The sequence below is a fragment of the Chrysemys picta genome, chromosome 10, assembly GCF_011386835.1.
Source record: "Chrysemys picta bellii isolate R12L10 chromosome 10, ASM1138683v2, whole genome shotgun sequence".
NCBI lineage: Eukaryota > Metazoa > Chordata > Testudines > Emydidae > Chrysemys > Chrysemys picta.
This window is the reverse complement of record NC_088800.1, coordinates 57,889,759-57,914,199: the sequence shown is the minus strand read 5'-3', so window position 1 is coordinate 57,914,199 and position 24,441 is coordinate 57,889,759. Positions and strand designations below refer to the sequence as shown.

General features: G+C 54.7%; 1 protein-coding gene across 4 annotated transcripts in view; it reads left to right on the top strand.

The window, feature by feature from the left end:
* Nucleotides 1–24,441, top strand: part of SEPTIN12 (septin 12) — a 206,035-nt gene that overhangs the window by 139,189 nt on the left and 42,405 nt on the right. For 3 of the 4 annotated variants that reach the window (XM_065558746.1, XM_042861593.2, XM_065558747.1), the window contains one exon: nucleotides 16,072–17,451. In XM_065558746.1, the coding sequence (XP_065414818.1) occupies nucleotides 16,092–17,451 (1,360 nt within the window). In that variant the 5' untranslated portion in view covers nucleotides 16,072–16,091. Of the gene's footprint in view, nucleotides 1–2,323; nucleotides 2,802–16,071; nucleotides 17,452–24,441 lie in introns of those variants that run through there. The other variant, XM_008162555.4, reaches the window with a different exon arrangement.

Sequence of the window (24,441 nt, the reverse complement as noted above, 5' to 3'; positions counted from 1 at the left end):
CTTCACCCTATCACACAGGAGCAGGCTGGTTTCATGACAACAGTGTGAACCTGGAATCAGTGTGTTCGCTGAGCTGGGATGTGTTCAGGGAGAAGGTGGCCCAGCCAGCAGATCTGTTCGGGGGGCAGGCCCTAGGAGGGCTCACAGTCTCCACTCAGAGGCAGAGTGGGACAGTGCTCTCCGGAAAGAGCTTTCCTTGTACTCTGGGGACAAGACCCTTTTAAATTGTGAGATGAAAAGTCGTTTCAAACAGGAAACCCAGACATATTTGTGTACAAAAGGGTCAGTTTTGACAAGTTTGGAGCTTTTTCCCTCCCTACAAATGTTGAGTCAAGCGAGGTGTCGAAAGCGCCCCTTTCCCGCGAGAAGGGTTGGATTAGACAAATGGGTGAGAAGCCGGCTGAAATGGAGAGTCCTGGACACAGCAGGTAAACGGCTCTGCCTGGTGACAGCATGAGGGGCTGAGGCAACACATGAAGGCGCTTGGGGACATTCGCTAGGGTGGCCCTGAAAGTGGCGCTGGTGATTTCGATGATGAAATCTCCCCATGCGCCCCACTCCCTGCCAAAAACTGCGGGGTCCCACAGCTCCACTACCCCTGGATTGGAGCTTCACCTCCCAGCCCCAGTGCGGGAGGGGCCCGGAATCCATTTAAGCCCCTGGCTGTTTACTTTCAGCTGAGCCGCTGGATTAAAAGGTGTCAAGCTGGGTAGTTTGGGGAAAGCCTCTGCAGGGGGATCTTGTGTTTGGAGAAGGGATTTCTCTGCCCCGCCCACGCTGGCTGTGAACCGCCTCACCAACAGATACTGCACAAGTCGGCAGAAGAGCTAACCCTTTTCCTGCCGGGGACACACTCACTCTGCCTTGCTTTAGCTCTGGGGAGCACCGGGAGGCAGGCACTGATTCCTGCTTGCAGTAGCAGCCCTAGTTAGCCTAGCGTGGGCCATCTCACTTGAGCCCGGTGTGGAGTAGTGTGCTAAGGTCCCTGGCGGACTTGGCCAGGCTTCGGGGGGGCAAGGTACCCTCTCGACCTTAGGGTAGACTGATCTTTACTAAGAAAGGAGATTCTTATGGCAAGTGCTGCTTCTCTGGGGACATGGTGCTGCAATGGATCCCCGTGAGACCCACCATTTTAATCCCCTCCTGCCAAGGCCTTCTGCAGCTTTTTGTGGTAGATGCCAATATTCCTTTGGCTAATAGAAGGGAGAGGGAGCCCTTCCGGGGCTCTGAGAGAGAAGGAGATGATGGGCCCATAAGCTGAGACACAGTGAAGAAGAGCTACGCCCAAGGAGCCCACCAGAGTGGAGTGATGCTGTGGAGTCCCATCTCGTCCCCTCCCCCAAAAGGGCAGCCGTGCCCGGGAAGCCTGGCAGAGCACCCTCAATACTATTTTGAGCACGTTCACAATCTACTGTGTGGAGCTTTGTTCGTGGGCAGAGCATGGAAGAATGCCCCTGCTTTTCCCCACCCCGCTGCACCCCATGCTCTGTGCAGTGAGAGGCTAGTGGGGTGTTGTAAATCCCCGGGGAGCGGCAAAGACTTGTCACCCCGACATCCCTCACTTCTGGTTTGCTGTCAGCTCCTGCAGCATCTATTTCCAAACTGATAGTTACCCCAAAAATCCCCCTCAGGGATTCCAGAGAGGGGGATGTTGGGAAACCCTGATTAACATCTCTCTTCCCACGGCTGCCCCAGGTCAGGCCCTGTAACTGATTCTGGCTCTGGGACAGTAAGGCCAGTCCTACTCCAGTGTGGCTGCAGCGGATGGGCCTGAGCTGACAACGGGTCCCTCCCTGATGGGGGTGGAGGAGGTCAAGAAACGCTAGGTGATCTTCGACCTGTGGGCTGTGGAACTGGGAAATACCTGCCTTGCCGAGCCAAGCCCGTCCTCTCTCTCCCTATTGTGCCCAATCTCTGCTCCCCCTAAGCCCTTCTGGGACAGTGCGCTATGGGGGCCAATTCACCTCGGAAACAGGGTGGCCTGTGGCCTCTGCTAACGGCGCAGGTGGGCGCGCAGCCCGCAATTGGTGCATTGTTGGCAGCCTCCCCAGGAGGGGCTCCAGGGGCTGATCCCCTGGGACCCCGGGAACATGGGCAGATCCCGCCAGGAAGGGGGTGGGGCACTACCAGTCCCTATAGCCCTGCTGGGCCGTGGGCCTAGCTGGAGCAGAACTCACCCCCCCACCCCCGCTGCTGGAGCGCTCCGCAGAGCCTCCCCCGCCCCTTCTCCCTCTCTCTGACTTCTCTGTGTGCCAAGAGCTGCTCTGACTCTGGGCCCCCCACCCCTCCTTTCTCCTCCTCTTTGCTTTCCCCTCCTCTCCCTGCACAGGGCAGGGACAGGCAATCCAGTGCAGCCAATGTGATCCCAGCAAGGGCTTAGCTGGGGGTGGGCTGTTTGGTGGGGGGGAAGGGGGGGTCTGTCATTCTTTCTCTGGGCAAGGGGGAGGGGATCTTCTCTCTTTCCCTTTGCTCTCCTCCGCTGCCACTCGTCCCAGAGAGCAGAAGTCTTCTGGGTTCCGGAGGGGGCTGGCTGGCTTGGAGGTGGAAGGCAGTTGGGTCAGACTCCCCCCTTTTCCCTTCCCCAGAGTCTCTCCTCTCCCTCTGGCATGGCGAGGTTCTGCCCAAGCTAGAAGACTTGGAGGGGCATCCCAGAAGCAGAGCAACAGCTGGAGGCAGAGAGGCACAGCTGGCTCTGCCGGGCGTGAGCCACCCACCCACCCGCACTGCTGCCGGGAAGTGAGCCAGGATGTCCCAGCTGTCCGTCAACGATCACCTGGAGGGGATCCTCTCCGACTTCGAAGGTAGGGCTGGGATGGGGAGCCCGGGCTCTCGACAGCCGGCTCCTGCTTTGTCCAGGCTGGGCACTGCGTCCCATGCAGCACGAGCTACATACCCGGCTTTGCTCTCTTACATCCCATTTACCCGCCGTGAGCATACACGTTGTGCAGCAAACACAAGCCAGGGGGCCAACCACCTCCCTGCTGGCATCAGCAGGCACAGCTTCACCTACTCCTGCCAGTGGGGGGCTCCACCCTAGCTCCCTGCCAAGGGCCTATGGAAACCAGGAAGCAATGCCCAGGAGAAGTGACTCCTGGAGTATAACGTAAAACAATAGCCAGAGGACGGGGGGGAAAGGACTGCCCCAAGCCAGGCTGCCCTCTCTAGATTCGGGAACGCTGGCTCGAGCTTTCTTTGGGATTCGGACCCAACCTGCACGAAGAGGAAATCTTATAAGACATGTAAATGGCACTGATAGCACGTCTGCTGTGCTGGAACAGTGCCTGGGCCTTGTGTGTGCAGGGCGGTGTGCATGTAGTGCAATGCACTTGTGTAAGGGAGTGTGCGTAGGTGTGGTGTGTAGAGATGGGGGGGGGATGGCGGGGGGTCGGTCTGGGATTTTGAGGCTGTCTGCAGGCCTGAAGCACTCAGTAGTGCTCAGTGGCTGGGCTGGCTGGGGAGGGCTCAGAGTGCAGACTGGCTCAGGCATTAGACTGAATGCAGGTAATTAAACCCAACCCGCAGTAGGAGTCAGATACAACTTGAGCTTGGAAAAACTCTGGGTCTGTGGGGGAGGTGGGGTTGGAGGGGGAGGCTCCAATAACCAGCTTGTGTCTGTTGAAACAGGAAAGGGAGCAGGGAAAAAGCTTCCAGTTACCAGCTGTTGCTGTGGCATTGATTCCGCTTCAGCATTTCACAGATTGTAATTAAGGAAGGGCTCTGGCCAGCCTGCAGCGAGTGCCTGCAAGGCAGGGCTCTTTTCCTTGTTTAGATTACAAGGCAAATGTGCAGCCCAGCAAGCCAGAGAACAATCTCCCCTTTGAGAGCACACCCAGGGGCTGGGATTGGGGCCCAGGCCATCCCCACGCCCTCTGTAGTTTCTGTTTGAGGGGGCGGAGAAGGGGCCAGTGCATTGTGGGATTGGAAAAACTTGCCCCAAGTTTTTGAGTTCAGTGGCCATGTGCTTTTGTAACTCTCGGGGTGATGTGGGGCTTGCTCAAGGCTTAGGGAGCAGCTTGTAAGGTGTTCATGGGGGGCGGGGGGAATTCTGCATGCTGTAGCAAACAGCAGCTTCAATCCTAAAAGCAATCTTGTAGCTGGCAGAGCTCGGGAGTGTGGGGGATTGGAAGGGGGACAAAATAGGTGAAAAGGGTCAAATAAGAGCTTGCTTGGCTTTATTATCTGTATTAGGGTAGTACTCAGGGGCCCTGTTGCACTAGGTGCAACACAAAAATGTGGCCCAAAGAGCCTGCAATCTTGAGAGACAAGTTATGGGAGAAAGAAAGGACTATTATCCCCTGTTTTGGGGAAACCGAGGCACAGATACTAATCCCAAGGTCACCCAGGGAGTCTATGGCAGAGCTGGGAGCTCCGAGTAAATGGGAGCCAGTTATCTCCTAAGGGCTTGTCTACGTGGGAAAGCTATAAGGCATGGCATAAGGTAGGGTATGAATTTAAACCAGTGTGATACCAGTATAGCCCCCGCTCCATGTGTACAAGCTGTGCTACAAACCTCTGCCGGCATAGCTGTGTAGTCAGGGGGACAAAGAGGTGTGATCCTGACCAACACAGCTGTCCCAGCAAAAGCCCTAGTGTGGTGTCCTGACACCGCTGCCAGTGTCCTGGTACCACTGCCCCCCTTTCAGATGTGTCCGTGCCAGGATCGCTGGGCCAGTGTAGTGGTGTAGTTACACCAGCACAGCCCTCCTAGGGGAGACCTGGCTCCTCCTGGTCCAGGAGGGCCTTTTTTGATGGAGCTTGTGTCCCTTTGGAAGCCATGCTGCAAAAAGTTATTCTTAGTCTGGACCAAGTGTGTCCCCGGGGGCGTTATTCCGGGAGAACTCGAGTGGTTCAGTGATACTGGTGTAACTGGAAAAGTCTCCCGTGTAGACAAGCTCTAAGCAGAATCGGTGAAAATCGCTGGACTGCAGCATCTCAGCACCTCCTCACTATGTCAGGACCAGCCCTTGCACTTTCCTCACCCTGGGCTTTTGCTGCAGCCTCCTAGGGGAAGGGATTGGGACAGTTGTAGATGCAGAAGGCAAGGACAGCGTGGGCAGGGGAGTGCTGCTCCTGCAGAGAATACCCCTTGGAGGAGAGAAAACAGGGCCTAGGACTCCCACTGGTGCCCTTCCCCCACAAGAAATGGAAACTGCCCCCTTCTTATCAGTTCTCTGTTGCTCCCTCTGGCTCTCATGGAAATTCTGAGGATGGCTGGGGACACAGGAGGTGTGAGAGAAAGCGGGACCCATCCTGAGTCAGGGGTGTGGGGGTTTTACACCTCTGCCCTCTCTGGACAGGGATCAGCAGCATCCTACAAGTTCCCTCTCTGCTCTTGGAGAGGATCCGAGGCTGTGCTGCTGAGGGATGAGCCAGGGAACTTCGTTCACGGAGCAGCATTGCTAGTCCATAGAAGACGCCGCTGAGTTGAGAGCAAAGCTTCTCCCTTCTCTTTGGCTCTCCTTTGTTCAGGGGGGAGGTGGCGGGCTGGTCTCTAAGATCGGACAGGCCCTGGTCACCAATCTGCTCCTAAGAGTGGTGAGGGAACCTGAGAATCAGGAGCCCTGGGTTTGATTTCTGGCTCTGTCCCTGACTCTGGGCAAGTGACTTAGGGCTTCTTTCCATGGAGCAATTGTCTGGAGTGGCTATTCCAGAATAGCTTCCCATAGGGACACTGTTCCTAAATAAAGGTCACTGCCCTCTGGAATAATTAGTGCACTTCCGAAGCAGAGTAATTAGTCTGGAACAAAATCATTTTTATTCTGGAACAGAGCATCCCCATGGCAACTATTCCAGGAGAGCTGTCCTGGGCAACTTCCCCCTGCGGACAAGCCCTTGATCTCTCTGCTGCAGTTTCCTCATCTGTAAAATAAGGAGAGGATGCTGATTTACCTGCCTCATGGGGGCACAGGCTTAATCCATTGGTGTTTGTAAAGTGCTTTGAGATCTGTACGTGGGAGGCGCATAAGCAGTGCCACGCTTTCCCCCATGGCCTCGCTTCCTTGCAGAGGGTTGTTGCTGTGTTAGCAGATGCTGGGGACATTCTAGGAGACAACTCACAGCAGCGTTGCCAGTGCACAATTTCCTGTGATATTTGGGGATGATCTTAAAGCACCAGCTCCTGGAGTCAGGTTAATACGGGAGAGTCTCGGCTTCCATTTCTTTGAAGACAGTTTCTGACTCTTCTGGTTAGAGAGAAAAATGAGGAGCAGCTAGTGCAGCCCGTTCAGTGCTCCATGGGGTGAGCACTGTAGTACCTACTCTCTAGGATAGGGGTCCATAGCGGGGGTGGAGGCTGGTGCCTATGGAGCTGACAGTGAGGTCCCTGGCAATTCAGGTGGTGTTCAGTGCCTCTCCCGCAAAGGCCCTCCCCAGGTGGGGATCACATGACCTGGCCTCACTAAGAGTGGAAATGGAGCATCAGGCTGGAGGGGTTGTATCTGCTCAGCCCCTGAAGGCAGCCAGTGGGTGGGAGAGGAGGATTTCACCCCTCTAATTATCCTTTGCTCTTTCCTGGAGCCAGTGGCCGCTGGGATCCTGGAGGTGGCTTGGGAATGGGGCAGGGCAGGTAGGATCAGAGAGTAACCTGACGCCCGGCTCCTGGAAAGCTGCAGCCTGTTATTGCCTGGAAAAGAATGTGCATACCTAGGATGGCCTGCGTTAACCCTTCTGCTCCCAGGGTGCCCCCAGCGCCAGGGGCACATGGTCCTGCCACGGGCATCTGGTATTGGGCGCAGATTGCAGTCAGGGCCCAGCTCAGGGTGCCACGGTTGGTCCAATCTCTGCTAATAATGCAAAGTTAAGCAGGACCCAGAGGCAGAGCCTGGGTTGCAAGCTCTCTCCCATGCCCCCATACCTCCATCTCCTGGCACCTTCTCCTCTCTCCTGCCACCCTCCACCACCTCCTCTCTTCCCCCTTCCTCACCATATGTCTTCATCCCCATTCCTCACCCCTTTCCTCTCCAGCCTTCCGATTTCTGCCATTGACCTCATGCTCCCCTGCCCACGGCCACAACCTTTGCTCTCTGCTGGCGCCCCGCTCACCCTGCTGCCCCTCCCCCAGCCAGCTCATTAATTTCTCGGGGACTGATCCCCTCTGTCCTCACATGTGCAATGCTGCCGCCAGTCTGCTGAGGGCGCAGGCTCACATCTGCCTCCTGGAGAACTACCTGCACGGCATTGCTTAGAACAACGTAACATTTTGCTCATGTGTCTGCAATTGGAAGCTCTCCGAGCACTGTGCACACACTGGCTAGGTCTCCTGTTATCCCTCTGGGAGGGGAAAGTAGCAGTGTCCCTACTTCACCCTTGGGCAAAGTGAGGCACAGAGAGGCCAAAGGTGATACCATGAGTCTGAGCCAGGAAGAGAGGCGAGCTCCCCATGCCTGCCGATCCATGGTGATCACCACTGGACCGTGCTGTGGGTCAGGGTCCTGGGTACGGACTGTGCCCGTGAGCACCACGTGTGCTATATCTTTTGTGTGTGTGTGAGTGTACTTGGGGCTGGTTTGAGCCTATGGGTTCACCTCTCACCTACTCTGTGAAGTTCTGTTGGAAGGTGTCCCAAACACACCCCATCCCTTCCGCATTTGATTCCTCACATGATGCAGCCTCATCAAGTACTGACCCGATTCCCGTATGTCACGGTACCAAAAGCCATCCGTGCACTCAGGCCTTTTTGAAGAAGGCAACAGCATGGCCTAGTGTGTTGATCAAGGGGTGGAGTTGGGAGAACTGAGTTCTATTTCTCACCCTGCCGCTTTCCAGCTATGTGACCTTGGGTGAGTCCCTTTACCCCTCAGTGTATCTGTTACATTGTTTGTTATATGTGAATAATGAAGGTTGCCCATCTTTAGTGGGGGGCTTTGCAATCCTCCGCTGAAAGGTGTTTCCGAGAGCAAAACATTAATACTTCATGTCATTAGTTGCCTGGGGAATTTCTGGTTATGTGCAACCCAGTCCTAGCTCTGGTACAGAGGACATGCGTAAAGCCAGCCTTGAGGGTGCTGCATGCCCCCAATGAATTGAAGGAGATACGTGAGCGCCCCACGCCCTGGGTTTGTGAAGCTGTAGAATCCCATAGGATGCACAGCAAAGGGGGCAAGCCAGCCACCAGCTGACCCTGATAAATCCCTGCCCTGCCAGAGAGTGCGTAATAAATGAGCTGGGTCTGTGGGCCCCTGACCTCAGTTGTGCACTGGGCGGAGCTAAGGGAAGTTTACAGACCAGGCTCTCCAGGGCTAATAGTAAAGGGTGACCACGACAAGGGAATTCATGACAGGCGCCCACCTCTGGGCTGGGTGGGGAGCATGTCTCCTGCATGGAGAGGCCTCCTGTCCCCATCCCTATTCCACTGCTGGTGGACTTTCTCCTGGTGTACACCCCCCACCAGCTTGGCTCTTTCGGGCTGGCCAGGATTGGACATGACCTAGGTAGAGGTGGACCCAGGAGTTAACCATATGGCGTTCGCATGTTTCCCCCAGTTCTGCTGCTCCGAGAGGAGCATCTTTGTAGCAGGTATGCAGCGGCTCTCTGCTGGCCTTGTTCTTACCGCAGCTGGCCAGCAGGGGCTGCTGTGGTAGTAGTGCTGCTGCCTCCCCCATGGGCCTGGGGCAGCACCTGTCCGGGCCATAGAGGAAAAGGCCAAGGTGGGGAGCTCAGATGCAGCCTGGTACTACTGTGCAGCGGAACACCAGGCCGGCCTCCAAGCAGCGCCCAGGGGTGTTCACTGACATCACTGTTACCACAGCGCACCGCAGAGACTGAAATAACAGACAAGGTGCAGAGAGGTGGGAATTTGGGTCTGTAAAGGGGCAGCCAGCAGCAGGTGTGGCTGGGCGGAGAGGAGGAGAATTGGGGTCTGCAATGAGCGGTGGATCACCTCATTCTGACAGCACAGCAACCAGGAACCTCCGCGATCAAGACCCAGCTGAGTGAGCTTTGCTATGCTACAGCACCGTGCGTGGGAACCTCCGACCCTGAGGCACAGCTGGATCATCTCCTCTTACAGCAATTCTAGCCTTAGGCTACAACGGCGTCCCCGCAGATGTACTGAATGCACTGAAGGCCGGCCACCTTGCAATACAAGTGCATCACCTTCCCTATCGCCATCCCCAAGACATGACTGCATCGTCTCCGCTCTAGCACTCAGGAGCCCTCTGCACTCAGAGATCTGCCTGCTTCACCTGCCCTCTATCGCAGGACAGTATCCGCCATGCTGGGACCTAATCTGCATCACCTCTGCTCTCCTGTAGCCCTCCCTGAGCTCTGCATGGCTTCCTGCTGGAAATGCTGTTCGCTTCTGACTCAGCAAATGCTCCCTCTGCCGTGATGGTGGCTTTAGCTTCTTCCTTCTGTTAGGAAACCAAAAGTCTCTCTCCCCTCTTCTTCTGCAGACAGAGCAAATATTCTAACCAGGGTTCATGTATGGAGCACACAGCTGCAAGAGCCTCTGTGCTTCAGAGCCATGATCACCCCCAGGCAGATCTCCCTTCTATGCCAGCTCTCCGGGAGCAGCACTGGGGTCTTGGAGGACCTCTGATGGCAGGAGAGCCGTCCTAGTGGTTCAGAGAGGAGCTCAGAAGGAGTGGGAGGATATGAGTCTAATTTCTGTCTTCCCCCAGGTGTGCGTAGTCCTTCAAGCCAGGGTTATGGTCTGTGTCCAAACACTGAGGGGCTCAATGAATCAACACTGTGTTCCCAGCCCCTTGGGGGAACAGCTGATTAGAATACTGTTGGGCTTCTCTGGCCCCGCTTGCCTTCCAGATATCCCGTCTGTTGGGGTTTCTCTAGCACTGTGGCTGAGAGCGGGGCTGAGGGCAAAGCTCTGCTGTGTTCAGCACATGCTGGCACGCAGCATTGGATGGGAGGAGATGTGTTATTGAGGGCTGGCTGACTCCAATAAACATTAATATGAGCTGGCGCCGCTCATCTCCTGAGTCACTGATCAGCTGTGCCACAGGTTAGCAGTGAGGGGAATGATGCTTCAGTGGCCTGTGTGAAATGAACTGGTGGTTTAGGCCAGTTCCTAGTGCAAAGGTGGCCACATCACGATAACCACCCTGGCACCCTTGTGGGCATGCTCTATGCCTGCAAGTGCTGCCACCAGATCAGACTTGAGACTCATTGGCATGGCACTGTCAGGGTAAGGAGATTGCCCTATGTCACTCCAAGCTTTGGGAGCTTTTGGCATCTGGATCCCTACCAGAGTAGGCAGAAGAGACTTCAGTGTAAAATCTCATGCAGAGGGACTACCCCTCTACTAACGCAGCAGTTGCCTGAGCATGGGTGAATGGCAAAAGGTGAAACAACCGAAGGTTTGGAAGCCGATTGAAATGATTCTCTGAGCCGTGTGAGTCTGCAGAACTGGGCTGTCGGTTTCAGGAGCACAGACTGCCTGCTCCTGCTTGCTCCACGTACCATGGGTGAAATCCTGCCCCACTGAAATCAACAGCAAAACTCCCCTTGACTTCCTCAGGGCCAGGATTTCACCCCATGTGAAGAGCCTTCCTTTCCCTGGTCCTAGCTGGAATGGAAGGGCAGTGGCCTTGGTCAGGCAGCTCCTCAAGCTTGGGTGGTTTCAAGGGGAAACTCCTCTCACCTCCATCCTTCTGAGTTTAGTCTCCTCTGGGTTCCTAGGACCCTCTGAGAGTCAGGTGCGGAGGAGGTGAAGGGTGAACCGTCTTTCCCACACCTGTCTGCATCTTGGGGACCCTCGTTCGGCAGCTAGCATGAGCCATCACACAGCATTGAACCTGGAGGGTTCTCAGGAAGGGGCGCTCTGTCCCCTTGCTCTGAGTGGGTACACAGCGCGACGCCAGGATGGGGGCTGGCAGTGCACCTGCCCTTCTTGCTCAGCACTGGGCCATGCACAGCTGCGAATCCTGGGGCACAACCTCACCGAGCCCCATGGGTCCATAGTTTGCCAAGATCTTCACAGACTGTCCAGCTGGGGAAGAGGTTGGATCTCCTTTGTAACCCACGGCACCATGCTTCTGTCCCATGAGTCCCTGCTCTGCATTATCCATTACAGGGCGGGAGGAGGTCATGCCCACCCAGCATATACCGGTGCCTGGGCCTTGTGCTGGGCACCGGGGGAGAGCCTGGGAGGAGCGCAAGACCCAGTTCTAGTGAAACCTCTTAAGTGCTGCCCCAGAGCAATGACACCGGTTCAGAGTACGGAGCCAGGAGCACTGCCCCACGCTCACCCGCCCACCCAGCCGTCCCTCGCTGGGCTTGAACACAGGCCTCCTGCGGCTTGGCCATTCATGGGAAGGAGGCCCAGGCCCCAGCACTTTGAAACTTTTAAGTCAGAGGGAGCTTTTCCGTCAGCTTTAACAGGAACCCTGCCATGTGGGCACTGATAGCGCTAAACCCAGCACATGGTTTGACACGGTAACGCGGATAGTTGCCAATACCAGCAAGCAGAGCCGACTGGGTCCTTCCGAGGGTCAATCACTGCCTGCCCTCGCTCATCCCTGCAGGGCTGAGAATGGGGCCCCCCAGCTCGGATTGGGGAGAGGGCTATTGACAGATCCGTGGGAAGGAAGAAATGAGAGCCAAAGAGCCCTTTGGTCTAATCACAGAAACAGCTCAACACCCCGGAGGTGTATGGAGTGGGGCATGGGAGGAGGGAATGGGGAAATAGCAAATGGCAGGCAACATGCTGTGGAGTGCTGAGATCAGGGCATCAAATGGATCTGTGCTCAGCGGAGCATGTGTGTGTGTTGGGGGATGGGGGAGAGCTGATGAGCCTGTATCTTGGGGAGGCCCCCTCGGAGCAGCTCCATTTGGCGTAGTGGGAGGCTGAGGCTTGGCTAATGTGTTTCCTGACCAGATGTGTTTACGAAGGGGTTCCAGCTGTGCGTGCCCACAGCAGTCTCCTGCCAAGACAGAGACAACCCTGTGACCAGCGCCCTGGCTGATCACCACACTCTTTACCATGCAAGTGCCCCGAAGGACCCTGATGCTGATCTGAAGGGAATCGCCCTCTTCTGCGAGAGACTGGAATTCAGTCCCCTGCTCTGTTTTTCTGATGACGTGCCAGGACTGCAAATAACCCCCCCCCCCCCCCCAGCAAATTCTTACAGGAAGTTTACTAGCTAGCAGCTCTCTTCCAGCCCTCCCAAATCTCCAGCATCTCAGCACCTTCCTCTGTTAAACAATGGGATGTTTTCTCTGGCCCTCTGGCAGGGAGGGAGAATGCCCTTTGGGGAGGGAAGGGACTTACCTGCCAACTGATACTCCAATTTTCACAACACTCAAAGGATTACAAATGAACTACAGGTTCGCTGGGGCAGTTGAGAGGTTGTAAATCCATGTCTTGCCTGTGAAAGAATGAGATAATTTTAGGAAAATAACTGTGTGTCTCAATAGCAGAGCAGCCTCTGGAGGCTCAATATAAGCATGTCTATTATTATTATTATTTTCTATTCACTAACACCTAATGCACTCAGCTAGGATCACACAGCCTTTGTGCTAGGCACTGTCCAAACACACAACAGAAGACTGTCCCTGCCTCAAAAAATATGCATCCGAAGAAGTGGGCTGTAGTCCACAAAAGCTTATGCTCTAATAAATTTGTTAGTCTCTAAGGTGCCACAAGTACTCCTGTTCTTTTTGCGGATACAGACTAACACGGCTGCTACTCTGAAACCTGCCTCAAAAAAGTTACTGTCTAAAAACAACACAGATGACCAGATACAGACATCAAATAGCGTTTTTTTCCAGAATACAGAACTTGTAAGTTACAATTGGAATTGGCTGGAGAGCAGAATGTTAATTTCACAAAAAAGAAATGGTTGTGATTGGTTTCATTCCAAACCAGAATGAAATGGCAAGAGTTGGACACTGTCCGTGCAACAGCAATTTCAGAGCGTTTCCGATCTAATCCTGGTGACAGGAAAATGTCGACATTTTAAAAATGAAAACAAATAACATTTTTCAAGGGCCTGAGAGCAAGTGGGGAGTTTCCATTTTTGTTGCTGTTGTTGAGGAAAAGGAGAATTGCAAAGAAGTCTAAATGTTTTCATGAAACATTCAGCATTCTTTGCAATGCCCCTTTTTGTCAAAATTCGCTGTCTCTGGAAATATTTCGCCCAGTTCTGGTCACAATGTCTCCTGACTTTGCTCTTCACATAACAGCCTCCAGCATCTCCTCCGTCAGCTGTCCTAGCCCGTGTCCTCTGCCATGATGTCCCTCAATGCCCTACTTCCACTCTACTCCAAGAGGAAATAGTAAGCCCCTGCCTTTATTGGACCTCATGTCAGTTACAGTCCAATAGCTCCTGGGAGGAGCAGGGCATCTTAGCCACATCTGCTGAGTTGCTCCCAGACCACGCTGCTTTTAGGGACGTGACCAAGCACAGTCCCCATGTGGATATAGATCTGTGTCCGTTAGCTCAGAACATACCTTCCTGGGCAGTAAGGAGAGTAGGAAACCAAGCAGGGCGTCTCTTGCCATGGGCAATGCGAATCACGAGAAAACGCTCGGGCCATCACTAAGGAAGTTGTAGTTGTGGGACTCCTCTGGTAGCTGGGCACAGAGCTGAGGTCAATTGTGTACATATGCCGCCCACACCCCTTTCCTGGACTTTGCTGAGGAGCCATCTTCCTATCTAGGTGTTTGTTACACCTGCTTGTTGTATCACCTCTTAAATTAATGGCAAGCTCTTTGGGGCAAGCATTGTCTCTTACTATGTATTCGTAGGGTGCCTAGCACAAATGGGTCCCCAGTCCTGACTGGGGCCTGCAGTGACATTATAATACAAACAATAAGATTTCTGCTGGTATGATCTGCAAAGTCGTTAAAAAGTTGACTCTGTGCTGTCAACTTTAGGTTTCAGAGTTAACAACCCAATAATACAAATGAGGCAGTCAATAGCTCTCAAAGCTATTGTTTCAGGCTCTCTGCAGACTCAGGCAGACATCCCTGCATTAGTTACATTCAGGTCATCTTTTCAAGCTTGTCTTCACATCCATAAGAGTTGGAAACATTTTTTTAAATGAAAGCTTAGATGTGGGGGAAGGGAAGAAGTCTGTGCTGCTGTGGAGTTGGAGAATACAAAGAGAGTCTTGCTTATCTGGGTCTTTCTGTGTGTTTGTAACACAGCACCTAGACCAATGGGAGCTGATTCTGATTGGGGCAGCTGCATGTTTCCGTAATAGAGCTATGAACAGTATTCCACACTGCAGTGTTCAAACCAGCCGTGCTTCACTCCCCCCACCCCCTCCCCCCGTTGTCAATTGCTTCTCCTGAAAACATACCCCATGATTGAACTGGAATAAAGCATGTGCAATGGACTATATTCCTGCCGGGTGGGAATTCACTGGTGCTGGCCAAAGAAGGGAGAGAATCTGGCCCGTTGTGACTGTGTGGTCCGTGTATTTGTTGACTTACTCATGCTCTTCTTCAAGAGGGGCCAGACAAACCCAAGCAAACATGCGCACCTAGGAACATTTTGGTGTTCTCACTCCAACATCTATTGGAAGTACCTGACAGCTGAGAGAGTTCTAGCTGCATTCCCCCCAGCCCTCTCTGGAAGCTCTGCCACACTCTGAGGGGCTAATTTTGCTCTGTGGATAGCTTTGTCCTCTTCAGCCATTAGTTAGGCAGAGCGATTGCTGCCTCCTGCCTCAAACAGCTGCAGCCCACACCCCACCAGCTCCTCCTTTTGCTAGGACTTCACACAGCCCAGCAGTGAGGGCAGCTTTCACAAGCTGGCAGTAGTGGTGACTGATGGCTGGCTCACTATAGGACACTGACATCAGCCTGTCTGGGGCTCCACTCCCAGTCTATCCCAGTAGGGGGCGCTGTAAGGAATGGGGTAGAAGGACTGGCTATTGGGGAGTTCCCCTCCACCCCAGTCCCAGGCTCTGCCAGCAGGAGGTGCTGTAGGGAATGGGATAGGAGCGCTGGCTGTAGGGAAGCTCCCCTCTAGTCTAGTCCCAGGCTCTGCCAGCAGGGGGTGCTGTAGGGAATGTGCCAGTAGCTGTGGAACTCGTGGCAAATTCAGCTCTGAACTCCCTTTGCAATATTTGATTTGGCTTGGGTGACTCTGTTAGGGTGGGCAGTGCCCTGCCTTCTCCACGCCATAGCCCAGACGTAGCCTGTTGAAGCAAAGGGGGGGTGCAGGGGTGGCGCAGGGAGCAGATCTGATTACCCAGGATGCCCCAGGCAGGACTCTTTACATGTGCTGGTTGGAGGTGAAGAAAGCAGTTAGTGTGCTGCCTCCGAGGGGCGTGTTTGGAGCGCATGACACTGGTACAATCCAGCGAAGAGAGAGAGGTGAGAGATTATAGACCTCAGGAGGGGAGCCAAAAGCACGGCTCCAGTTTCCCATTGGGGACCTGCTAATAAAACCCTCTGTTCCATGCAGGCTGCAAAGGGGGAGCCAGGCTGACTGTCTGCTTCCCCTCCCCAGCCCTGCCCTAGCCCCTCCACTCCACTCAGTCCAGAGCTGGGGAGCGCTTTGCCTGTGCTCTGCCTCATGGGGAGGGCTTGCTGGGCGGGGGATTTGAAAGGCAATGCAGCAGAATGCACCATGTAGCTAGCACGGATGCTGTGGGGAGCGGTGTTGGGTTGATTTCCCAGACTGGGGGTCGCGCTAATCTTTCCCCCATTTGGGTCCAGGTGGGCTTCATACCCTCGGAATTCCACTTTGGATCTGGGCTCAAATCTACCATATTTCCCCTAGTGCTGGCTCAGACCCAGATGGGGGCCAGACCCAGAAACTTGGGCCTGGCTCTGCCCAAAGCTGGTCTCAGGCTTCTCCAAAACCCAGAGGCTGTTTGTGGGAATGCAGCCCCAGCTTGGACGGCGTGCGAGTTTTCTGTGCTTCCAGCTCTTGTTGGGACGCAGAGATGGGCCAGACCTGGTCCCCAAGGGCCCCAAAGTTCAGGGGAGAGTTTGAGCCCAAGGGGAGTCGTGTGGGCCCTTCGCTGTGATTTCTTTGCACAAGTCTAGACCCTGCTAGAAGAGCCGGTGGGATTGAAGGGGAGGAGGCTGCATGGCCCTGGGTGTATGGGCTGGGGAGTCCTGCTCTAACTCTCCCACCCCCTCCTCTCTCCCTGCAGCACTGAAGAGGTCGTTCGATATGGAGGATGCTGAAGAGGCTCCAGCTGTTCCGCCTTCCTGCCCGTTCGGCCCCAGCACGCCTGCAGACAGCCTAGCCGCGGGCAATGGGGAAAGCGGCCGGCTGGCCAGCCTCATGCCACCCACCCATCAATCCCGCATCAGCCTCAGCTCGAGCCCCAGCCCAGCCCAGAGCCCTGTGCTGAAGACCAAGATTAGCACCAGCTTCTCCTTCAACAGAGGCACCATCCAGCTGGCCAGGGCCAACGGCGCCGTGAGCTCCAGCCTGACCCGCGTCGCCTCTTTCCAAGCCAGGCTTGATCCCAATGGCTTCTCCTCCTCCTTAGGCCTGGGCAGTGAGAGCCTCCACAGCTCCTCCTCCAGCTTGGAGTGCCCACCGCCCCCCAGCACACCCCAGAGTGCTGCCAGGCAGCCGGAGCCTCGGGGGCTCAAGGCCGCCCCGGTTGCCAGCCCGGCACTGAAGAAATTCTCTTCCCACAGTAACGTCTTCCATTCTGAGGCGGAACAGCCCATCCAGCTGGTGTCCAAGGCCGGAGTGAACCATGGCTCACTGCCCTCTCTGGACCTGCACATTGCCGAAGATCAGGGCTCCCCCATCCCACTCGCCCCTGCCCTGGCTTTTCACTCTGCTGGAGCCTGGAGCAGCGGCAGCCAGAACTGCGCCTTGCTCCGAGGGAAGAGCAGCACACCCGTCAGCAGGGAGCCTTCCTTCTCCTCCTCTTCCTCCTCTTCCTCTTCCTCCCCACTCTCCGATGCAACCCAGCGGCCCAGTCTGAGCCCCCCTCCTCCACCCTTCAGGCAGCCGACAAAGCTGCAGAAATTCCCCCTCAGCCTGGATGGTTTGGTGGGGAAGCCTCTGGATGGCTCGGATCCAGCGCCGAGTGCTGACTCTGCGTCCAGACCGCAGCCAAGGACGCAGCTCCAGCTCAGCCTCAGCACCAGCCCCAGCCTGTCCCGGCAGCCCCCGGGTAGGGCCAAGGAGGGTGCAGCCGCAGCCTCTGTGAGTGGTGTCTCCGCAGCGCCGTCTCCGGGGAAGTGCCCAGGTGCCCAGGTCAATGAGAGCCCTTGGCCACCATCTCGGTCTCCTGCTCAAGCTGCTCCCTTCAGGCTCATGTCTCGGCCTCAGATAATGCAAGTGACTTCTCAACCCTCCTTCCTTGGAGGCCCAGCAGCATGTCCAAGGGAACATGTCCGATCCATGGCTGAAAGAGTCAACTCCTTCTCCAGCTCTGAGGTCTCAGGTCTTGGGGCTCCTGCTCCCAGTTCCTACCCAAGGGAAGTCCCCTATGTGGGCCCGACAGGTTCTCCAAGGGTCTCTTCTGTGAGCGAGGAGATGCAGGGCCGAGAGAAGACAAAGGAAGGTAGGACTTTTCTCTTTCTTATCTCTCTGGCTGTATTCTGCCCAACATAGCTTGAAGTCAATGAGAGCTAAGAATGAACATCCAGGGCATAGCATTGCCCTGTGTGTTCAAGGCTGCCCTGTCAGATGTCTCTTCTCCTAACTCTGCCGGTGTTGGTGAAAGAAACTGACACCGCATGAGCTGGGATTTGCAGCTGGGAAGCACTGCCAGGCCCAAACAGTCGTTCTCTCTCTTTCCCTGCTTTCTCCAGCTGATGCTCGGAGGTAGCAGGCATGAGAAGGGCCTCAGCCAGGGAATGAGACGTTGCCGAGGCATTTGCCAGGCTGGTGCTGACGTACTCTCTGAGCCAGCCCTCGCTTTCCTGGATCAGCTGTTCCCCCGGCTATGGGGGCCAGTGCCGGGGGAGAGGTAGATGTGGGTCCAGATGAAGGGGCGCAGAGGGGGTTAGGGGATGCAAGCCCCAGGGCGTCTGTAAGTGGTGTCATGAGGGGTGGTTGTCCAATGGCTCTTATTGCTGGGACTGGGAACAGGGCCCCGTGGAAGTCTAACAGGTTAGAAAACTGCAGTGGGTCGGATGCGATGGGGGACTGAGAGGAGACTGTGCCTGCTGCATATACCCCAAATCCCACATGCTGGGGGAATTAGATCCTGGGTTTCACACTACAGGCTCTGTTGAACTACAGCCAGTCTCTTGTCAGTAACTCGGTCCTGGGAACCAAAGCAGACTTAATCTAGACAGGCACCCAAGCCAACACCCGGGGTGTGAACACCCCTGAACTGGATCTGGAGTCAGATATGAGCTGGGCCCAGTCTCCAGATGAGCCAAACCAGCTCTCTGACCCACATCCACCAACGTTCTGAGGAGCTCACCCCAGATCTTAGTGCATATCGTGGAGACTCCAGTCAGGGCCCCTCCTCGCTGGGCGCTGTCTGCACCTCTCACGAAAGACAGCCCTGGCCCCAAGGACCTTACAGCCTGAGTATATAACACGAGACAACCAGTGGGTACAATAGACAGACAGGGAGCACAAGGCGACCACGAGACCATTCTGATTCAAATAAGTGTTGGGGAAAGGGGTGGGGGAAGATCGGGAGCTCTGTTTGGGCCATGTTGGACTGGTCTGGTCTGCCCTGACCTGGTCACAGACATCCCAGCTTGCACCTACATCTCATCTGTCCCCCATTTTCCTTCTCTCTGCCCCCTGGTGATGGGCAGTCCTCCTTGGGCATTTCTGCTGAGAAGGCAGGTCAGGACATGTGTGCTTTACCTCCGGCAGAACCCACGCCAGGGCCACATTTGTAATGTAATGCAGGGAACTCGCACCAAAGCCCCCCTCCTTTCCTTGACACAAGGACAGGAGCTGAACTCCTCCAGCATTGTTGCCTCATTTTCCTCCTCAGCCCTGGGGCTGGAGAAGGTGGCAGGTGACCAAACTGTGCCTTGCCATATTTCACGCCTCCCCGAGCAAGCAGGGAGCAGCTGGCGGGGGTGCGGGGAGCTGGGGCTGAACAGTTCTCTTGGCAGTGGTCTCTTTCAAACAGATCCCTGAAGGGGGACCCTCGGTGAAGACTACTTCCTGTAGAGGCCACCTGTCCCTAGACACTCCCTACTCTGCAATGCCGTTGGCTCTATAGACCTGCTCACCTCTTCTGCTGATCCCACTTGCCCCCGGTTTTTGTTGCATTGTACACTTACAAGCTACTAAGTTTGCTTGAAAAGTGTTTTGGGGCCCTGTGTGACACTAAGTATCTATCCTGCAGTGACGGACGGTTTCGGTCTTTCCATCCTGTAGTGGCCTAGCTATCCATCTAGGGGAATATCTGGCCACCATTACCCCTCGGGTTAAAGTGCCTGACAATCATATAAGGTGTCCAACACGCCTGCAAGAGAGGGCAGTGCTAATATCCCCATTTTACAGCTGGGGAACTGAGGCCCGGATCCTCAGAGGCATTTAGGCACCTAACTCCTCTGGATTTCAATGGAAGTTAGGCACCTAAATACCTTTGAGGATCGGCGCCTAAGTAACTTACCCAAGGGCATGTAGGGAGTGTGTGGCAGAGCCGGGAATTGAACCTACGTCTCCTGAGTCTGGCTCCTTCATTGCAAAGACCCCCTTCATCTCAGAATGATGCTGTTGTCTCCTCCTGACCTGGTGCCCGAGCAGTAAGAGCATAACACAAGGATGCCCCTCCTCCCCCCCTGCAGGGAAAGCTTTTAAATGTGCCAACCATACACCGACGGTGGCTTCCTAGCTGAGCCCCCCGTGACATGTTCCAAGCAAGACCAGCGATGGGCACTAGACTCGGGTTTAAAAGAGCTGGCAAATCTCAGCCCATGCCCTTGTCACGAGCAGGGTCAGAGTTCGCCGTTACCTGGAGCCTTCCACTCCCTTTGCTTATCACCCTTCGTAAACCTGCCACTCACTCTTATCAGCTGGAGACTGGGAAGGTTTGTGGTTCCCACTGGAGAGCTCGGCTCTGGCTTTGGCTCTGCTGGGACAAATCCTGAACAAATCAACCCAGCGAAGCACAGTGGTTCCCAGGGCCTCTGCGTTCCCACTGGAGATGGAGCCTGCCCTCTCCCCTCCCTGTGGCAGTAACTGGAGCTTGGCCTGCAGACTAGGGGGAGAGCGCTGTGTTTGCTCAGAGTAAGGAACAGACTGGGCCAGGAGGTGGCTGATAATGCTGTGCAGTTTGAGCTCATCTCCAAGCCTGCATGCCCTGGGAAAGCTGCCTCTGGGAACAGGGGGCGTGGGGAACGAGGACAGGCTGAGTGCTCGCTGTTTGGGGCAACAGGCACTGCACAGCGCTGAGTGTGAACTCTGGCGGACAGGACGTGGGGCTGAGGAAGAGCCCTGCGGGGATCCCAGAGCTCCCATGGCTGGCGTCCCAGCTGGCACTGAGAGGGCAGTCCTGGGGGAAACTCACACTGGGGATCAGACCCCCAGGCTACGTGGCTGACGGGTCCCGAATCCCAGGAGCGGATACAGAAGCGGGCAGAATGAGCAGGTTTGCAGGGTGTTCCGCCCATCCCTCCTGCTGGCTTTCAGTGTAACAGACTCTGTAAAGATTCCCGCTGTAAGGCAGAGCCCAGTATACGTGTCGGGGGCACAACCACTCACTCATAGATATTACTGCCCAGGTCGCTTACTGAAGGCAGCAGGACTATGTGCTGAGTATAAGCAAAGCCGTAGTTTATGGGGGAACTAGCGGAGGCTGATGAGCAGTCCTGGCTGTCTGCCTTTGTATTAAATCAGTTCTTTACCCCACACATTGGCAAGGGAAGATTTGATCCCAGACCCCAGTTCTCTCCATTCCCGTTTATTTCCTTCTGGACAGTTTTTTGGCCCCTGGGAAAAGATCCCGATTCAGCAAAATGCTTAAGTCATGAGCAGCCCCACTCCTGCAACACGAGTCCTTGCTGAGTTCAGCAGAACCACTCAGGTGATTTGTGTAAGGGCCTTGCTGAAGTGGGGCCTGTAGCCATTGTCCTGACTTTGTTGTACTGAAGATTCCATGAAAGCTGGTTCTTCGAACAGTTGATTTCAAAGGCAGCAGGTCCCTGGGCTCCTCTGGAGTCTGGGAAATTCTTTAAATAAACTCCTGATAAGGGACAACCCCTGATTTTGAAGAAAGGCAAATCCCAGCTGCCTGAACCCTGGAGATAAACAAACCCACACAATGACACATGGGCTGCATTTGCTCTACAGCAGATTCCTTTGACCCGGGACTGGGTCCAATTCAAATTAGGAATGAGCTTGTTCCTCTCTCACCAGCCCTCCTGGTCCCCGAGCATACCTGTTCCTGCCCTCTCCCAAGCACAGGGCTCCCCACAGGACTTTGCAGAGAGAGAGCCTCCAGGCATGGTAAATGCACATGGCTCAGTGCATACATTGGGACTGCCTCTTCCAATTCCTCTGGGACAGGAACAAGCTGGCTTTGAGCTTCAGCAGGAACCTTAGCCCTTCTTTGCATGCATGGGGAACCTCCACCTGTCTAGTTTAGGTATTGGTAAAACGTCCATGAATTCGGCAAGACGTTTTGGTGTCTTCTGCAATCTGCAAATTTTTATTTATTTATTTATTTTTGCCAAAAAAGATTTGTCCTTTCGCCCAGCTGTCTGGGAGTGTGTGGGGCTAGAAGTGTGTCCACTCCGCTTGGGCCAGGTGTGGTGTTTCCTGCCCTGGTGCTGCTCATTGTCCTTTGTGATGGCTGATTGACATATCCATTGCTGCTAACGCGTCTCAGGGACGCTCCTGGGTTTCTTTGATCAGTTGTTGATGAATAACAATTATCTTCTGTCCTCTCTTCGTCCTCCAAGCAGGGGATGCCAGCATTGCAAGCTCCTTACACTTCCTTTCCAAGGTGCCTCAGACCCACCCCAGAGATCCCTCCTCTACGAGAGAGAGAATAGTGCAGTCTCCCTGGCCTATTCCACCCTTAGCCTCCCCCAATTAGTGACAGTGAGGATGGTTTTTGTCATGTGGACACATGTCTGCTGAGAATTGGAAGGAGGCAAACAAGCTCATGTCATCCAGGCCACCAGACAGCCACCACATGAAAGCAACAATCAGTGACTATCGCACCTGGATCCCATCCCTGCCAAGCTAGCATCCTAGATGAGAGAGACTCTCCAGTCCATTCTGATCCCCCAGGCCACTCAGGTTTTCTGGGCCTTTCACTTTCCCTGAGACATCTGAAGGAATTTGGTTTCCCAGTAGCCAGGTTCTAGGTACTAGAAAGCTGCTCAGGATGCAGGCTTGGGCCTGCTCATTTCCCCAGGAAGCTTGCACACCGAGCAACGGGGCAGCAGCCATGTTTCATTTCCAGTTCTTGTGTCAGGGTGGCCCACAAAGATCCTGGGGCTCCCACGAAAGCGGGGGAAGAGGACAAGCGGCTCAGGGCTGGAATTTCCGCTCCCCTCTTGGGAAAATATCTTGTTGGCCAAAGCCCCCATTTTACCCAGTTGACATGAAAGCCCTAACTGCTGAGCTCGGAGCTCCTGGGCTGTCTGAGGTAGAGGACGATGCCTGCTTCTGCAGTGAAGTGGGGCCATGCTGAACAGTGGGGGCAGGGCTGTGTTCTTGGAAGGGGGCGATAAGATGAGGATGGGACCGAAGGGTTATTTGTATATCGTTCCTTGGTTCTCCAGTACTGATTCCAACCTCGGATCTTCGATCTACCCCCACTGATAGCAGGGTCTGGAAGTGGATTGCTAATGGCTTGCATCCCATTAAGCTGAAGTCTCTCCTGGCCATCTGAGGTAGCTATCCCATTGGAAGGGTGGAAATCTCCGGGCAAGAAAGGCCACAGTACAGGAGCCTGGGACTTGACTCCCGTGAGTTTTCTCATGCTCCTGTCAGGCCAGCACTGCTTCAAGTGCAGCAGTTTTGTTGGCAGTTTTCACTTCTGCTTCTGCTCCCATCCAGTCCTGCAAAGAGCAGAGTTGCTCAACTGTGAAAAGGGGTGGCGGGGAAGGGAGGGAGTGTGAGCTAAAACTTTATCAAACCTCTCAAGAGTTCTCCATTTCTCCTGGTGCATGCAGAGAGCCATGGTTCTAATACCTCTGTGCATACCAGTGCTTGGAGCCTCTCCTAAATTCCCCTGCATTGTCTCTGCACTACCAAAAAATCTTCCTCTTGTGCCAAAATGCTGAGCCGGTCACAGGACCGGCTCCAGGGTTTTTCCGCCCCAAGCGGCGAAAAAAAAAAAAAAAAAAAAAAAAAAAGCTGCAATCGCAATTGGCGGCACTCCAGCAGCAGCTCCACTGTGCCGCTTTCTTCTTCGGCGGCAGGTGCTTCCCTCCGAGAGGGACTTGCCGCCGAATTGCTGCAGAACAGCCCGACGTGCTGCCCCTTCTCCTTGGCCGCCCCAAGCACCTTCTTGCTGGGCTGGTGCCTGGAGCTGGCCCTGGCCAGTCACCATTTTCCTTCTAAACATACGGGAGTTGTCAGCCGCTTTCCCCTGGCTCAGGTTACAAAACCAGGAAAGGCCCAAATATTCCTGGGCTGATGTGGGTGGCTTTGTCCAGCTCCTCACATGCATAAACGGACACTGCGGCGCTCAGAGCAGCGAGAGAATAGACTAGAACTGATGGGCAGGCACGGAGGGGTGGGAGGCTAGAAGGGAGGTGGCTGATGGTCATAGATCACGCCCTGTGGGGTGTGTAAAGGGGACCCCTCCTCTCAGTTTACTTAGGCTTGACTGAAGTGGTTTAGGAATGCATTCTGCTCCTTAGCGGCACCAAGAGCAAGTGGACCCTCGGAGGAGAAGTGTACTTAGCTATTTTGGTGTTTCTTTTCTTCTTTCTCTTCTTTGCCTCTGCTCCGCCTTTCTTCCTCTGACCTTCCACTGGCCTCACTTATGGAGCTGGGTGCACCCTTCTGAAAATGCTGGCCTCTGCCTCCTGGATTCTGAACCAGGCTGTGCAGGGTGGCTGGATTCTGTACCAGGCCACATGGGATGACTGGCATCTGTACCATGCCATGCCGGGTGGCTGGATTCTGTGCCGTGCTGCATGGAATGGCTGGCATCTGTGCCAGGCCGTGCAGGGTGACTGGATTCTGTGCTGGGCTGCCTGGGACGGCTGCCATCTGTACCAGGCCGTGCAGGATGGCTGGTTTCTGACTTATTGATCCTATATAAATAACGTACAAAGCATCTCACCTTCTCAAAGTGCTTTACAAACAGCATGTGCTAAAAGTTAATACAATGAGAAGAAAAGAGACATCAGCTAATTGGAAAGCAACTTGATTGCTGTGATCATCTCAGCCATTGCTATTTATTAGTAGTATTGCAGTACCACCTAGCCTGTCATGGACCCATTGTGCTAGGTGCTGTACAAACAGTTCCTTGCCCCAAAGACCTTACAATCTAAGACATGCGACAACCGATGGATACAGTCAGGGGAGCACAAGGAAACAATGAGACAACACAGGTCAGCATGACAGGCAGAGGTATTAGCGCCTAAGCAATGGCCAGTTTTGTGCT